Genomic DNA, 18,406 nt, shown 5'->3' with positions numbered 1-18,406 from the left:
CATAGAATTTTGAAATCCAACTTTATTAGTCATAACTTTTAATGTGGCATTTGATTGGAGGAAGTCAATCTTTCACGCAGAAGTCAATTTCTAGGGATTCAGAGAGTTATCACTCCTCTTATCCTTAGGCAAAGATTATGTATTGTTTCCAAAGTAGAAAAAGATATTATACTTTCTCAAGTACTCTTTGGTTTAATGTAAGCCTGGACTTGAGGTAAGGCTGATTAGAATAATAATTTAACCCACTCAATAAATCATTAACTAAGATGTTTTTCCAGTAAAATTATACAAAAACAGAATCAATGATGCCTATCACCCACTATTCAACATCATTCTTAAGTCTTGTTGCTATAATAAATTAAGAAAAAGAAGTGGCCATAAGCAGTAGAAAGGAGGATAAAATTTATTATTTGCAAAAGATGGCACTGTAAAGTTAGAAAATCTAAGAACTGTAAATGAATTAGAGAATGAAAAAAGGTCAGTAAATATAAGATAAATATATGTGCATGTATGACGCACATCCATATACATGTAATGAATATTTTACATTAAACTATGTAATGGGAAAAAAGCATATTCAATAACAAAAACTACAAAATACATGGCAATACATTTTATATGTTTAAGATGTCTATAAAAAAAAATGAAAGCCCTGAATAATGAACCAACATTTTAAGTTTTAATAATACTGTAATGATACAATTCATCCCAAATTTATCTACATTTTTAGTACTGTTTGAAACAACATTCCCATGGATATATTTTAAAACCCAATAAAATTATTCTAAAATGTATCTATAATAATAATTGTTCTAAAAAAAGGAACGACGTGAGTATATTTGAGTTATTTGTTAATATCATCAAAAGGTATAAACTAGAGTGCTCCCAGTCAGGTGGTACCGAGATGGGAATAGACGGCCAAAAAAGAAGAGCCCAGAAAGAGACCAAGGCACACCTGGGAGTCTCTATGTATGACAAAGGCAGCATTTCAAATCACTGGAGAAATGTTACATAATACAATTAACTCTCTCAGAAAAATTAAATCACTACCTCACATTATAAAAAAAAAAAATTTCAGACAGAATAAAAACGTGAGCATGGTATGAGAGCAGAAGAAAAAACTAACTTATCAGTTACAAAATACTAAAATAAAACAAGAAAACATATTGATAATACCCAGCATGAGCAAAACTGTGGGAAACACACACTGTTATATTGTTGGTATGAGTGTATATTGTACGACGTTTATATTTTAGACTCAGAAAACTTACATTTACGTATTTATTTTGTGCATATAATTATAGAAATGTGCAAACACATACTCATGCTCATGCTATCTTTTGTAATGGAGAAGAATTAAGAACAACTTAAATGCACATGAAATAAGGCATCAATTAAATATGGTATCACACTTTCAAAACATGGGCTATTACACAGCAATGATAAACAATTAGGTAGGGCAACAGCAACAGTAATGATGATAGGTAACATTAAGATGCACATATGTGGAGCTCGGCACCCGTAGCTCAGTAGTTAGGGGGCCAGCCACATGCACTGGGGCTGGCAAGTTCAAACCCGGCCAGGGCCTGATAAACAACAAGGACAACAACAACAACAACAAAAAAAAAAGCCGGGCGTTGTGACGGATGCCTGTAGTCCCAGCTACTTGGGAGGCTGAAGCAAGAGAATCACTTAAGCCCAAGAGTTTGAGATTACTATGAGTTGTGACGCCATGGCACTCTACCAAGGGTGACATAGTGAGACTCTAACCCCCCAAAAAAGCATATGTATGTATCAAGGGTCCTTTGATATGATACAAAATTCCCCTGGGTATATTTTTCACATTAGAATTGACAAAAATAGAGGCACAGAAAACTTAAGTAACTTGTCTAGAGCCCATAGCTGGTAATTGGCAAAGCATGAATTGGAAGCTAGACAGTCTAGCTCGGCATCCACGCTTTTACCGACCATGTTACATTGCATCTCAAAACACAGTATCCATGGTGCAAAACAAAATGACCACCACAATAAAAATGAAACAAACAAACACAAAAAATGAAAATTACATGTTGTGAATGACTACAGCATATTTTACTGCATGGTATGATTTAATTAGTACAAATTACTAAGAGTAGAGGACTGGTTCTCAAAGTTATACAACGCACGGGTAGTATCAGAAAGCATTGCTAGTTTTCCATTCAGATTGCTAGTAGAGGGACCACAGCAAGCACTTGAGTCAAGCAAATCTAACTGAACAAGATCACTTGAAACCAACTCAAAACTACAAGTAAAAAATTTAACTCATTCCGATTTCTCCATGTTGGACCCAAACTGAGGAGCCCCGAGCTGCCGCCGGGGGATCGGGGCCCGGGGCACCCGGGGGAGCCGCAGCCCAGGCTGCCCGCCCTCCGCACAGGCCGCCTCCCTTCCCGGCCCCGGGAGGAAACAAGAAGGGGGATGTGAACAGCTGTGGGAGTCGGAGTCTCCGGAGCCAGAGCCGGAGCGGGCCCCCGCCCAGGCCCCCCAGCCCAGCCTAGCCTGCGCGCCCGCCCGTTCTCCCACCCTCCCGCCCAGCCAGCCCGGGCCCGCCAGATTGTTAGATGGAACAAGGCTCCATCATCACCCAGGCGCGGAGGGAAGACGCCCTGGTGCTCACCAAGCAAGGCCTGGTCTGCAAGTCCTCTCCTAAGAAGCCTCGTGGACGTAACATCTTCAAGGCCCTTTTCTGCTGTTTTCGCGCCCAGCATGTTGCAGTCAAGCTCCTGCACTGAGCTTGCTGCATATAAGGAGGAAGCCAGCACTATTGCTAAGTCGGATCTGCTCCATTGTCTCCAGTACCAGTTTTATCAGATCCCAGGGACCTGCCTGCTCCCAGAGGTGACAGAGGAAGATCAAGGAAGGATCTGTGTGGTTATTGACCTGGATGAAACCCTTGTGCATAGCTCCTTTAAGTCGATCAACAATGCCGACTTCATAGTGCCTGTCGAGATAGAGGGGACCACTCACTAGGTGTACATGCTCAAGAGGCCTTATGTGGATGAGTTCCTGAGGCTCATGGGGGAGCTCTTCGAATGTGTTCTCTTCACTGCCAGCCTGGCCAAGTATGCCGACCCTGTGACCGCTGTGGTGTGTTCCGGGCAGTCTTTTCCAGGAGTCCTGTGTGTTTCATCAGGGCTGCTATGTCAAGGACCTCAGCCGCTTAGGGAGGGACCTGAGGAAAACCCTCATCCTGGACAACTCGCCTGCTTCTTATATCTTCCACCCAGAGAATGCCGTGCCCGTGCAGTCCTGGTTTGATGACATAGCAGACACAGAGTTGCTGAACCTGATCCCAATCTTTGAGGAGTTGAGCGGAGCAGAGGACGTCTACACCAGCCTCGGGCAGCTGCGGGCCCCTTAGCCCTCCCTGCTTCCGAGCAATGGCCATCCCAGTAGGGGACGTTGCTATACTGTGCCTTTATGATCAGCCCAACAGAGTGGAAGCTGGAGCACCTTGCCAAACAAGGCCTGGAGATAGTGAGGAACGATTGGAATGAGCTTTAGGAGAGGTTAGATGCTGAATGGCAAATACCAGACCAACAAAACCAACGAAAACCAGAGCCACCTGCTCCCTGAGTCGGGTCCCCAAGACGTGTGTGAGTGTGAGAGTGTGTTGCTGTGAGCCGTGGCCCCAGCATGTACAGTGTTTCCCGTGGGGGTGAAGCTGAAAGATCAAGACTTCCCAAGTTAGTTGTCTCCTCTCCTGTCACCCCGAGAGCCACTGAGCTCTATAGGGATGAAGACTATTGAAGGCTTTAGTGCCAAACCATGGCCTTTCCTCAGTATTTTAAGGCGTATGCCAAGGAGAAAGGAAGGGTCAGAGGCTGCCTTTGGATGCCCCATGAACACACCTTTCTGAAATCTTTTTCCAGCCAACTGCTGCAGACAAAAAGATGACATTCTGGGAAGATGAGAATTTGTTTCCAGACCAGATCCCCCAGTGGCCATTAGGTCCTGTGGCCCAAGGGCTGCGCTTGCCTCCAGCCAAGTGCCTGGCCTGGGTCCTTTCTGTGTCTCCCCAAGGCTTGGGTGCTGGGCCTGCCTTCCTTACCACCTAGCCATAGTCTTGAACCTGTGGGGAAGGAGGTCTTCTCCCTGCCCTGGAAGAGGACAGATGCCTGATTTCTGTTCTTTTGACTGTTTTAAAATTCTCTTTCTAAACAAAAAAAACAAAAAAAAAATTTAACTCATTCCAAAAAGATGTATAGCATCTCAAATAGTAAGTTAAATGTATCTAGCTACTACACCAATACTTTTCACATATTTCAACTAGGTTTCAACCCCTTCATCATACATGAAACCACTCAGCCATTCAGGACACACTCATTGGGTGCCCATGGACCAAGAACTACTCTGGGCAGCTGAGGTACAAAGTTCAGTCCTCAGTAATTTACATTCTAGTGGGAGGCAGGGTGTAGAAGAGGCACAGACAATAAACATTATCTAGCTATCCATATTGTATGCATTTATGTGTTAAAAACTGATTTATATTATGGAAAAATAGTAAGCAGAATAAAGAGAGCCCCCGGGGGTGGGGAGAGATTTCAATTTGTAAATGGTTAGAGCTTCACTGAAAAAAGTGACATTCAATCAAGTATGTAATGAAAGAAAGTCATGCAAATATTTAGAAGAGCTTTTCTTGGCAGAGAGAAAAATGGGTAGGTGCAAAAAAGGTCTACAGGGGGTAGGGTGGGGTGCGTCCACCTTACTCAAGAAAGACTAAGGCCAAGAGGACCGACATGGAGACAGTGAGCAGCAGGGCACAGGAAGAGGCAATGGCAGGGCATCATCATCACAGACTGTGGTTTTTATTCAGTGAGAAGGGGAGTTAATGGAAGGCTTTTTTTTTTTGAGACAGAGACTTGTTTTATCATCTGAGCTAGAGTACCAGGGCATCAGCTTAGCTCACAGCAATCTCAAACTCCTGGGTTCAAGCGATCCTCCTGCCTCAGCCTCCCAAATGATCCTTGATAAATTTAAAGGCAGAGCCCAGGCTTTTGGAATGAACAATCGGAAGCATAGAAAAACCACAGGAAAATTACAGGTTTCGGGGGAAAATCAGGAGTTCATTTGGACACGTTAACATTGAGATATGTACTGGACAGCTAAGTGCAGGTATTACATAAGCAAGTGGACATGACAGTCTGGCACGCAGGAGAGAAGCACGGGCTTATGACTAAGCCGGAGGCACTGTACTGTTGGGCCCCCAGGGAAGGAGAAAGGACTAACACAGCCTGACAAGAAGTGTGCACCCAGGAGGGGAGCCCAGAGAGTCTGAGTCCTGTAAGTCACTATGGAAGAAATTACGAACTCTGTCCAATGCTGATAGGTTAATGCAAATGAAGATAGAATTGGCTGTCAGATTTAAGAACATGGAGGTCTCTGGTGCCTTTGATAACACTAGTTTTGATGGAGTGCAGATGCCTAATTGTCAGCAGCTGGAGAGGAAACAGGGACAGTGTGACACCCTTCTCACTTCAAGTATAGTCCAACTAAGATTTGTCTGAAAAGAAATAGAGTAAGAAGTTTAAAAGCTACTATGTGAGATTAAAGAGAAAGAGAAAAAAATGTCTAAGTCACATCAATGCCACAAAGGAGCTATTCATCTTTAACCAATTTGATTAAGAAATGATTATATCACCATCGGATAAATGGTTCAAAAAAGGCCTGTGATACTTAACTGTGTTAAGAGCACTTTATATGTTGTCATCAAAAAAAAGTTTTCTTAACTAAGATACAGAATCATTTAGCAGTCATTCAAAGCAATTATTCTACAGGGCAATGGAGTGTTCTGCTTCCCCATGCAAAAAGCCTGTAATTGTTGGTTAAGTGCTAATTATATAAATGTTTAATTATGAGAACAGGCTATTAGGGGAAACTGGCCAATCCATGACTAATGCAAAGATCTTCTGACTGATGAGTTCTCAAGTTCTAACAGACATCAAAGCAGCTTTGAAAAATATTTAGAACTCAAATCTGCAAATATATCAATGAAGACAAGAAGAAAACAAAAAGTGAAAACAACTCACAGAGATCATCTTCAAAGACTAACACAAGAATGTAATTCTATATGATCATAACAATGAAACAGAAACCCAAAGTGTGCCTGAGTTTGTAACTCCTCCTAAGTCTCCTTACTTCCTATTAGAGCATTCTTCTGAGGAGCTGTCTGACCTCACAGAGGTTACATGTCCAGTCTAATTGGCTCCTGTATTGTAGCTACCTTGAATCTCTCACTTGACCAAAATTCTGTATAGTAAGAACTAGGGTCATCTTTGTCTTCAGCTCAATGGCTCTGTGAATCAAGCACAAAAAAAAAAAAAAAACCCAACATTTTTTGAATGGATAAACAACACAATAAAACTGTCTTCCATGAAACTAATCCCTGGTGAACAATGGCTGAGGACTGGTGCTCTAAGGTGAAATGAATTAGGGAACCTGGCTTACTTCCCCTGTGGGGATGAAACTGGTTTTCCCCTCCCTCTTTTCCACATTCCTTAAAAATCCCCTATTCTATGTTCCTGCTTACCCAGCCCTTCTCTTGATCCAATCTTTCTGGGAACTTGGGATTCTTTTACCCCTATCTTGTAATCTTTTTGCATTTTGTGGATGTGCTTTATGTTAGAGATCAATAAAAACCTTCTGAAGAAGCCAGAGAACTGCTGCATTGTACCAGTCTGCTACTCAGGTGTGAGATGATGTGTAGATTATCACAATCCCCCAGAATCGTTTCCCTGTGGGCTCTCAACCTTATCAACCCCAACAGTGAACAGTTCTCAAACTGGTTCATCTGGGGAGCACCAGGAGGTCATGGGCCCTCTGTGAGACACTGTGCTCTTTTGTGGAACACTGCATGTCAGAATGAACTTAATTCCATCACATGGTTGAAGACATTAGTAAACTGAAGTATACACATCCTCTACTTATGAACTATTTAAAAGTACAGTCAGCTGTCTGTATCTATAGGTTCCAACAATGGTGGATTCAACCTAATATGGATTAAAAAATAATAGTTTCTGCATTGGTAGATTCAAAGTAATTAAAAATAATTGTACCGAGCATGTATAGACTTTTTTTCTTGTCATTAGTCCCTAAACCAGTGGTTCTCAACCTGTGGTTCGAGACCCCTTTGGGGGTTGAACAACCCTTTCACAGGGGTCGCCTAATATCAGATATTTATATTACGATTCATAACAGTAGCAAGAAGTACAGTTATGAAGTAGCAATGAAAATAATTTTATGGTTGGGGGTCACCACAACATGAGGAATTGTATTAAAGGGTTGCAGCATTAGGAAGGTTGAGAACCACTGCCCTAAACCATATGGTGTAACAACTATTTACACAGCATTGATATTGTATTAGGTATTATAATATAGAGATGACTTAAAAGTATATAGGAGGATGTGCATTGTTATATGCAAATAAATACTGTAACATCTTTGGATTTTGATATCCTCGGGAAGTACTGAAACCAATCCACCTCCAAATATCAAGGGTTAATTTTATAACTCTGAGTTCACAACCAAGAAAAAAAAAAAGCTATAAAACTTAAATTTGATTGTTACTTCTGAGTTTTTAAAATTAGTATTTCTTAGGCTGGGTGCGGTGGCTCATGCTTATAATCCTAACACTCCAGGAGGCCAAGGCAGAAGGACTACCTGAGCTCTGACTTTTGAGACCAGCCAGAGCAAAAGTAAGACCTCATCTCTACTAAAAATAGAAAACTGGCTGGGTGTGGTGGGCACCTGTCGTCCCAGCTACTTGAAAGGCTGAGGCAGGAGGATGGTTTGAGCCCAAGTCTAAGTTTGCTGTGAGATATAATGCTACAGCATTCTACCCAGGAAGACAGAGTGAGACTCTGTCTCAAAAGTTAATGAAATGAAATAAAGTAAAAATTTCTTAACTACCTATTTGTTTTTACTAGCAGAAAAAGTGGTAACAGGCACTAAATGCTTAGAAAAGAAAAACTTAAATACAAATTTACACCTTCTTTCTCTTTACTGAGATAAAAACCATTGCCGAATATTGGCAGTGGAATAGCTCAGGTCCACAACTTTTGGAATCAATCTGAGATCAGCTACCTAAAGCCATTCAGCTTCTCCACAAATTAAGGCTTCTCCTTTGATGGCTTCGTATTTTCCCTTGATTTTTTGTTTACCTTTCTCTTATTCACCTTTATTTCCCAGAAGAATGTTTTTCAACAAACGGTTCCTGGACCACCTTTCTGAATGTGCTAGAATATTGTTTGTTTTGGGTTTTTTTTTCTCAGACAGAATTGCACTTTGTGGCTCTCAGTAGGGTACAGTGGTGTCACAGCTCACAGCAACTTCAAACTCATGGGCTCAAGTAATCCCATGGACTCAGCCTTAGTAGCTGGAACTACAGGTGCCAGCCACAACACCCACCTATTTTTAGAGACGGGGTCTCGTTCTTGTTCAGGCTGGTCTCCAACACCTAAGCTCAGACGATCCACCTGCCTTGGCCTCTCAGATTGTTAGGATTACAGGTGTGAGGCATGAGGCTCAGCCATGCTCGAGCACATATTAAGTGCAGATTCCTGAACTACCACACCAGGATTCACCGCTGTCTGATCAGAATGTTTGGAAAAAGAGCAGAAACCTACACGTTTAATACACCTAAGGTGACTCTTATACACACTGAAGTCTGAAAATCTTTACTCAAAAACCAGTAACTCTCAATATAATTTACTTTAAATAGAATTTCAACAATTCAGCTGTTTGCTTCATTTCACCACAAGACTATCTGCTAGAGGACTGATGTGATACAAATTCAAGACTAGTATTCCCTGTTCTAAAAGAAATTGTATTTTAATAGTACGGTCTTATGTATCTCCTGCATGAATAAATGTAGACAATCATGAGTTAGATTATTACTACATTAGGAAGCATATCAGAGATTATGGAGCTGTGTCATTTTTCCTAATTAGATCTTTAAATATCTAAAGCTGATCTGCAAAATCAGGAGATAATACATTACTTAGATTCCAAACATCTAGTCTGTTTCAATTAAGCAAAAGTGACCAAATGTTAATATTATTTTTGGGGTTTTGTTTTGGAAGTTGAGCTGACTTGCTATTATTGTTTAAATCAAAAGCCTTACTCAGAAATTAGAATAAATCCTTTCAGCCTAAAGTATATTCCTTCAGCTATTGCTCAATTTCAGTTTCTAAGTTTGTCTCTGCAGCAAGCTCAGAGGCAATAGCTTGGAGGAGCAGACTGGACACTGTAGCCCCTTCACTTCCACGTCTGTGCTCTGTGCCGGTATGACTAGTGTCAGGGTTAGAGGGCTGATGTCTGCATCTACAGAAGCCTGCTCTGCTGTTTCATTTTTAAATTATAGACACACTCTGACCATTGACTACTAGCCACAAACCCATAAATTTCCTTTTATTATCACCTCTCAAATAATTAGAATAGAGATTTTGAAGCTTCAGATTTAAATTCCAGCTCTACCAACTGCGGTAAAGTCAATGCTTCCTACCTTGATTTCCTTATTTGAAAGTAAACAGAATAAGTCTAGATGAGTAATTCTCAACCAATGGGGGCAGAGTCAATTCCCCTAGAGTGTGGAGGACACCTTTCATTACCCCCAGTCCAAGAACCCATTGGTACTGCTGTGAGAAGGCAGTGTCCTTCAGGTCCAGATGATCCATCATATTCCTGTAAATTAAGGACTCAATGATTTATATTAACTCTTAAACCTTATTGTTTCTGCAAGCTTGTATAAATTTTTAAAGTCTGAAAAAGTCTTGGTCTAGTATTTGACTTCTAGGTGACTGTTTAGAAATTCTCTCCAATAGGAATGTAAATTTTTTCTCTTAAGGTCTTTCATTGCCAAGCAGGAATCCTAACCTAGCTCATGCTGAGCTAGCAGCATTTTTACTACTTCCTGTTCTCAAAAGGATTTTTCCACTTAAATATATCCTTATATAAAGACAGAGAGTTGTGTGAAGAATTAACCAATTCATCTGTCATACCAGGACGTAGTCTCCATGCTCCAAGAGCTTTAACACCCTGAATCACTGCACTTATGTGAGATTACCACATAAATGCGCACTGCACACCCCTCCCCCAATGTCAATGTTTGTTGTATATACATTTTAAAAATAACAGTGATATAAAATTCTGTAGTTCTTTTCCAACTCATAAACATATGACATAAACTTTCCCATACTATTACAAAGACCTTGCAAATAATTTTTAAATGGTCACCAAATATTTCATCAAAACACAGGCTTACTGTCCTTACTCAAAATGCTTGGGACCAGAGGATGAAACTGGTCTGAGACAAAGTTCATTTATGTTTCATATATACCATATACACTGGCTTGAAGGTAACTTTATATAATATTTTTAATAATTTTGTGCACAAAACAAAGTTTGTTGTACACTAAACCATCAGAAAACAAAAGTGTCCCTATCTCAGACTCCCAGGTGGATAATCAGTGCTTGTCTGACTCCGAATTTATATGCTACTGATAAGTAACCACTTAACTGATACTGAAGTACTTAACAGAAAATTATGACATACCATTAATACAGTGAAAAAACAATGTGTTCAGTAAGCAGCATAATAACAGCATCAGAAAACCTGCACCAGCTGTAAGCAACAAGGAAGAATGGCAGCCTGAACAAACTGTGTGCTGTGTGGGTGTGACTTGTCACGTGAGGTCAGGTGTGGAATTTTCCACCTGTGCTGTCACGTCAGCACTTAAGTCTTTGATTTTGGGGCATTTCAAATTTCAGATTTTCAGATTAGGGTTGCTCAACCTATAAAAAAGGATTTTTCCAAAAAAATTCCTTTAGGCTGCTTCTTACAAAAAAATTCAAATTGGAAATTTTATTTGATTATGTTTCTAATAAAACCTTAGCAGTTTTTCTTAGCAAAGCATCAATCATTTATCATTTTAATCTTTTCTTTTACAACTTAAATTTAAGTTTGAAGACAGGTGATGAGACTGTCTGGTCTCGGGAATTCAGGTGATGCCTACTGAGAAGGCCAAAACTGAAGTAGTGTCCTTGGCCTTTCATCTACATTCCCTCTGTACAAAGAAGAAAGGACTCCTCCAGCTGGAGTTCCTCTCCTGGAGTGCCCAGACTCTTCCCTATCCTCTCTGTAGATGCTGTATTTGATTGATCCTTAGTGCTTTTTACATTCCTAAGATGTAAAATGTACTTTTGACTGCCTATGTTTCTGACCTCAGCTTAGCAAAATGACTAAAATCTCACTTTCTATTTATTGCTTCTGCTTTGCTCAGATTCCCAAAGCCATTATTTTAGATATTGGCAAAGAAGAGCAGAAAAGTATAGCAGCTTTGTGGTCATACCTAGAGCAGAGTTCTAAGTCATCTCAGGCTAGTCCCTTAAACCCAGTCCCTGCTTCTGCTTCCTCAAGCAAAAGCATGGCCAATAATACCTACCATAAAGGTGCAGTGTGAGTACTAGATTAGAGAATGCACTGGCAGTGCCTAATACAGTGCCTGACACACAGCAAGCCTTCAAGAAATGGTGCTTACTGTTGCTCCAGTCTCCTTACCTTACTTTGGAATTGGCATTCTTGATCCCTGACTATATCCCAACATTACCCAGTGCCAGAGAGATTCAGAAGTTCTTCCCTGACAAGGGATCTATAAATTTGGGAACGCCTCATCGGAGAAGGAAGATAACGGCAAAGTTTAAAAGAGACAACCAACAAGAATCAAGTTGGTGTTTCAGATAAGAGTATTTAACTGGCTTGGCGCCTATAGCACAGTGATTATGGCGCCAGCCACATACACTGACGCTGACAGGTTGGAATACCAGCCCCGGCCAGCTAAACAAAAATGACAACTGCAACAAAAAAATAGTCAGGCGTTGTGGTGGGTGCCTGTAGTCCCAGCTACTTGCGAGGCTGAAGCAAGAGAATCACTTAAGCCCAAGAGTTTGAGCTTGCTGTGAGCTGTGATGCCACGGCACTATACCGAGGGTGATAAAGTGAGATTCTGTCTCAAAATTAATAATAATGATAGTGTTTACCTGAACAGAAAGCAAAAGAAGTCACATATATATTCTTACTTAAGTTTACGAATACATAGAAATGTCTTATTGGGATTGTAAAAAATGAAATAAAATAGCTTTTCAGTGGCAATCAATCTATTTCCATGGAGAGTTATTTTACCAGATAGCATGAAATTGGTTTCCTATGCTAAGCTGCACCTACTAGATCACTAATATTTGTATTATTAAGTCTGTGGACTAAAAGTGCTTTCAGTGTGCATTTTCCTCCTACTGTGCCCATCTATTCCTCTCTTTTAGGTACAGAAGAAACCAAGACTTCTAAATGTACAGTTTTTAGATTTCTTTATAATATTTTCATGTAAGTATTTACATCCACTGAGGAAAATCATAATACTGTGAGGAGACTGAGTTCACATGTGATTTCCCTTTTTCATCATCCAAGTGGTCATTATTTTTATGGAAGACTGAAAAGCCACCACATGTATGTAAGAAATAAATCAAAGAAATACAACGCAACTGGTAACTTTAAAAAGCATATTTGTCAGGGATAGTAAGTGATCTTTGATACCTGATAACAACCCTAAGATCTCCTATAAATATAATATTAAATAAAAATTTTGTGTAAATGTGGATAAAGCCACATTAGGTGAGGAAAGGCATCACAGCCATTGATGACTACTTGTTGCTTCCACTGGGTGCATATCACCCAGTGATGCTGTTCCTCCACTTCACCCAACCAGGTCAGGGCGTGGTGAGCTCACTTTCTATGATGTCCCGCCATGATGTCAAGCTGGTTGGATTCAAATTATCCAAAGCTAACCCTCGTAGTGTAGTATCAATATTTGACTTCAATCATGGTATTCCTTTAAAAATTACTAGTTCAAATACAAGGTAAAACCAGCAAAGAGATGGATGGTAGCTACATTAAAAACAGCCTATACTACAAGGATAAATTCAAGATATATCCAAATATTCTTAGCCACAACACAACCACTTAAACTTTCTGGCAGGCAGAGTTCTAGAAGAAGGTGCTACTTACTGGCAGGCTTAGAGCAGACAAAAACAGGAAAAAATATTACCTCAATAGCTGCAGAGCCGACACATACTCCTCTGAATCCCATATATTCTTTTCTAAACACATGCAGTACAGCTCTCTGATCTGTAAGTGAGCAGCACACTCGTGAGGAACCCTAGTGACACACCATGTGTATATGCTACTAGTTGGGCAAAATCACACACATGATCAACATACAAAAAAGTATGTTATTAAAAACCATATTCTTTACATGACAACAGACTTGGCATATACCATGTGCAGGAGGCCTTATAAGAACAAAATTTACATAAAACTAAAATAAGACGATATTGAGATTACCTGATATCACTGGTCACTTTGCAATAAGAATAATAAAAATGAGAAAAAAAGGCTTGTGAAGTCTCAATAGCCGAAATCACTTCATAATAAACAAGTCACTTGTATAAACTGGTATCTGTTCTCCAAAACTCTGAGTTAAGGATGTGAAGATGGAGGAAGATAGAATTCTTCCACTAACATCTGCTCTACAGATGGTCCAAAGTTTATGGTCTGACATAAAGGTCACCCAAGCATAATCTTTCAAGGAGCACTGCTGCTCTTTTAAGTGTTGGTACAGGCTCAGCTCCTGTGGCTCAAGCGGCTAAGGCGCCAGTCACATACACCTGAGCTGGCGGGTTCGAATCTAGCCTGGGCCCGCCAAACAACAATGATGGCTGCAACCAAAAAAAAAAAATAGCCGGGCATTGTGGCGGGTGCCTGTGTCCCAGCTACTTGGGAGGTGGAGGCAGGAGAATCGCTTGAGCCCAGGAGTTGGAGGTTGCTTTGAGCCGTGACGCCATAGCACTCTACCCAGGGCAACAGCTTGAGCCTCTGTCTCAAAAAAAAAAAAAAAAAAAAAAAAAAAAAAATTAAGTGTTGGTACAACGCAAGGTTGATTGTTAAGCATTCTCAGGTTGCTTTTTCCAGTTCATTAGAAGAGAACCAGTTCTCTTGGTATAAGTGATGAAGTATTAAAGTAAGAAAGTTTCAATGCCTCAGCACAATACACTGTAGGCAAGGCAACACCCAAGATTCCTATGGCTGCAGCTGTAGCCATCAGACCTACAGTGTTTCAGGTACCAGTAGCGGGCACAGCTGGAGTGGATTTAGATTGTACTCTCCTAAGAACTGGGTCCACTTCAAATTCTGATACTTTAATATTACAGAAATCAAAGCAAAAAAGTACTAATATTTCTACTTCACAGATTTCAAAGGAGGCCGCTATGGTTACCTGTCGACCCAGAGGGTACTTGGGAAGAGAAGAGGTGAACTTATGAAGACATCTCAAAACCAAGAAGTAATTCATATGGTAAATGTGTAGGTTTCCTAATAATGATTGTGTTTCCTCCTAAAAATCACAGAGTATATTATTTAATATGTAAGTCAGTTAATAAAAGAGCATAACAATAAAATCTACCTTAAGAATATATACAGTTTCTGGAAAAATAATGAGAGAAGACTCAATTACAAACCAAGCTTCTTGATTCATGAAAATTTGAAATACACATTAAATCCAGGACAAAGCCTGGTGAAATGTGACACACACCAGAACCGACAATGTAATTCAGTCTCCCAATACGTCTGGCATCTCCAAATTACAAGTGTGCAAGAGAACACCTTATTAAATACTTGCCTGTGCCATCACTTAGCCTCACTAGCATCAGAAAAGTAAGGACATCCAGAGATATAATACCAGACTCACAGTTGCTCAAGTTGTACTTTGATGTCCACTTTCCCCAAACTACTGCTGGAGCGTGTTTGAAGGGGAAGAAGACATGCCAAAGGCACAGACACCACAGGTAGTGCTAGTGAATCCCTGCCTTGATGAGAATCTCTAAGATTGGTTTTATTTACTTTAGCGATTAAGAAAAAAAAAGTGAAAAAGAGAAATCTAAAGCCAACAAGCTTCAAAACTTAGAATCTATCAAGTATGATATGGGGGATAATGTCTTAAGAAACCTATGTATGATTGATCTCACAAATCAGTTTCAAAAGGTTTTGGGAGGGGGATAATATGTTTTCTAGCGCCTCCTGAAATAGTTTAGAAATGATTTCAAAATACAATATCTTATCAGGCATTTTTTAGGTCTTAATTCTTCTTGTAATTGCTTACTTCTATAACATTTTCTTAAGAAGATTACAATATGGCATTGTCTCCATTTTTTTTTTTCCTCCTCTAAGAAATCTAATTAAGGACATGAACTACTTGGTCTGTGTCTTTCTTTCAATAAAATCCTATAGATACTCATTATTTTTAGTGGTCAATCATGAAGAAAATAATACCTCAGATATCAATATATTCAAGCAAATCTAACCTATAAAAGCAACTATATTTTTCTAAATTCTATTCACTTAGAAATCAACTTCCTTGGTTAACAATATATGGGTCATTACTTGAACGCACAGGAAAAAAGAAAAAAAAAAGCTTTATAACAAAATGTTTCTTCTTCCCACTATGTGAGAGGATTAGTACTTAAAAAAAAAAAAATCTACATCTCCTATTATAACAAAAGTATCATAATCTGAGGCAAAAGGATCGCTTGAGCCTAAGAGTTTGAGGTTGCTATAAGCATGACACCATGGCACTCTCCCAAGAGTGACAAAGTAAGACTTTGTCTCAAAAAAAGTAGCCACAAGCAAAGGTACTTTAACCATCTCTGAGAGTGTATTTTAAGTCTCCTTTTGTTGTAAGCTATAACACAGAGATTGCATAAAGCCATTACTGGATTTTTATTATTTTTGAGACAGAGTCTCACTATGTCATCCTGGGTAGAGTGCTATGGCGTCACAGCTCACAGCAACCTCAAACTCTTGGGCTTAAGCGATTCTCTTGCCTCAGCTTCTCAAGTAGCTGGGACTACAGATGCCCGCCACAAGGCCCAATTATTTTTTTGTTATTGTTGTTGTAGTTGTCATTGTTGTTTGGCAGGCCTGGGCTGGCTTCGAACCCGCCAGCTTCGGTGTATGTGGCCGGCACCCTAGCTGATAAGCTACAGGCGCTGAGCCACATGTAACTTAAAAGTTATTCTTAAATAACTTTTAAAAACAAAATCTATTACTAATCATCAGACTTCATGTTAGTTGTACCCCCTAGTTTCTTTGGCTATGTGGAGTAACTATATGTACAAGTAACTGAGGGATCTAGCAGAACTTAGCCTCTTCACTGGATTTACTTGGACGAGGAAAGAAAAGACATCCTTTCCACAGTATGATACTGCACACTTAAGGACTACACCCTGCTAAGAGTGAAATGAGGAACATGGACATATTTTCTCCCAGGTTGACTTGGTTTCTTGGGGTTGTTCTTATCTTCAACACAACATGGCAAACTATTTCATCTGATGCTCAACTGAGGAAATGAAGGTCTGGGGTCTGGTTCCAACATGGAAAAAAATCTGACTTTCTTAGTCTTTTTTTTGAGACAAAATCTCACTTTGTCACTCTCTGTAGAGTGTAGTGGTGTCACAGCCCACAGCAACCTCAGACTCCTGGGCTCAAGCAATTCTCTTACCTCTGCCTCCCAAGTACCTGGAACTACCGGCAACCACCACAATGCCTGGCTATTTTTAGAGATGGGGTCTCGCGCTGGCTCAGGCTGGTCTGGAACTCCTGAGCTCAGGCAATCCACCCACCTCAGCCTCCCAGAAAGCTGGGATTATGGGAGTGAGCCACTGAGCCTGGCCTGGCTTTCTTCGTCTTGAGAGAAAGTCTGTGGTGTCCTTCCAAGGGACTTTTCAGAAGTAATTTTCTTTTCTTTTACCCTTAGTCTACATAACAGAAATCAGAAGCAATTTTGACTCCCAGATCTTTGCCTTACGTGCTAACTTTAGAATTTCATATCTGCTTAGGAAAGATTCCACTGTTATTTACATATATGTTCTCCTTAGTTGCAACAGAAAACATCATAAATGAGCACCATTTTCTTGTAACCTGTCCTCTAAGTTCTCTACCTTCCTGAGATACATATTTACAAGTGCATATCTGTCTTTACTTATCTAAGACAACAATTCCTAATGACTTACTTTATGGACATTATTTTATAACTCAAAACTGTAAAAGATTCTGATGTATAAAAAAACTTACCATGTAATATGTTATAGAAGGATCACACTATAAAAATAAAACCTACTGAAGTATTAAGCCTACTTTCCATTCATTAAATTTTCCCTCGGGCATCTTTTCTCTACACTAGTCATAGCTGTCATCATTTTATTTCGTAACTATGTGTAGAATGATTCTTTTCCATAGAGATACGCTTTGTCAAGTAAAAAAGATGCTTTTTGTCTTCTTAAAACATGAAGAACTCTTAGTCTTTTACGATTTTTGATACAGGTACAGGAATACACATATTTCTCTGCTGTAACAAAAACAGCAAATACACAATAAGGCAGACATACTCCAATCTCAGATCACTCTCACTTCTGTCTTTGAATTCTTTTCCTCCACAGTCTTTCTTGGCAAGCTCTGTTATAGGTTTTTCCTTAAAATTTACCTTATCACAGATAGAGCCTTCTCTACTATTATCAGCTCCACTCCCCTAACACATGGAACTTTACACTGCCCTCCTCTGTTTGACTATTTTCTCTTGAACACGTACCATTAACAGATATTTTACTTATTTTAATATATCTTGTTTACTGTTTGTCTCCCTAACACAGTGATTTCCAACCAGTGCGCCAGGAGAGGATGGTAGGTGTGCTGCAAAGATTTTTAACATCATTAAATTATTTTTGAACTAAGTTCAAAGCACAGTAAGTACATTCTTTTTTCACTCTTTTTGGTCAACTTAATTTAAGTGTGCTGCAGAAGTTTAAGTGTAGGTTCACGTGTGCTGTGAGACAAAAGAGGTCGAAAAACAGTGATCTAATAGAATGTAAGCTCTGTGAAAGCAGTTTTATCTGTTTTGTTCATTCTTGTATTCTTAGCACCTACATTAATAGCTGGCACATACGAGGCTCAAAAAAAAAAAAAAATACTGGTTGAATGAAGAAGTACACAAATGAATGAAGACCAGAACTCACTTTGAAATAAGAGTAAACATTTTTTGTCGTCTTGCTAAATGTGGCCTAAATTTACTAATTTTTCAAAAGAAGACCAAAATCTGAACTCATAATGTAAAATTTCTTGATTTGTAAATGTTGGCTATGATAGTTTTTAGAAAGACACGGATCTAAGAAAACTCATTTATATTATGCCACGAGCTGCCACTCAATGTGCCATATACCTACCCTCTTAAATCAGTCTCCTCCAACCTCATCAATCTAGTCTTGTATT

At 39.6% G+C, this 18,406-nt stretch overlaps 1 protein-coding gene and 1 pseudogene across 7 annotated transcripts in view; one reads left to right on the top strand and one right to left on the bottom strand.

Moving 5' to 3' along the window:
• The window catches only part of ORC3 (origin recognition complex subunit 3), a 71,820-nt gene that overhangs the window by 16,936 nt on the left and 36,478 nt on the right, over nucleotides 1-18,406 (bottom strand). For all 6 annotated transcript variants that reach the window (XM_053591824.1, XM_053591825.1, XM_053591829.1 and 3 more), the window contains 2 exons: nucleotides 14,364-14,480; nucleotides 13,137-13,216 (listed from right to left, as the gene is read on the bottom strand). In XM_053591824.1, coding sequence (XP_053447799.1) covers nucleotides 13,137-13,216; nucleotides 14,364-14,480 — 197 coding nt within the window. The remainder of the gene's footprint in view (nucleotides 1-13,136; nucleotides 13,217-14,363; nucleotides 14,481-18,406) is intronic.
• LOC128586211 (carboxy-terminal domain RNA polymerase II polypeptide A small phosphatase 2-like) lies at nucleotides 273-4,200 on the top strand (annotated as a pseudogene). Its single transcript, XR_008380205.1, has one exon. The product of XR_008380205.1 is annotated as a carboxy-terminal domain RNA polymerase II polypeptide A small phosphatase 2-like (transcript).

This window comes from Nycticebus coucang, chromosome 5, assembly GCF_027406575.1.
Source record: "Nycticebus coucang isolate mNycCou1 chromosome 5, mNycCou1.pri, whole genome shotgun sequence".
Lineage (NCBI taxonomy): Eukaryota > Metazoa > Chordata > Mammalia > Primates > Lorisidae > Nycticebus > Nycticebus coucang.
Note: the sequence above shows the minus strand (reverse complement) of the source record. Positions and strands in the feature narration are given on the sequence as shown.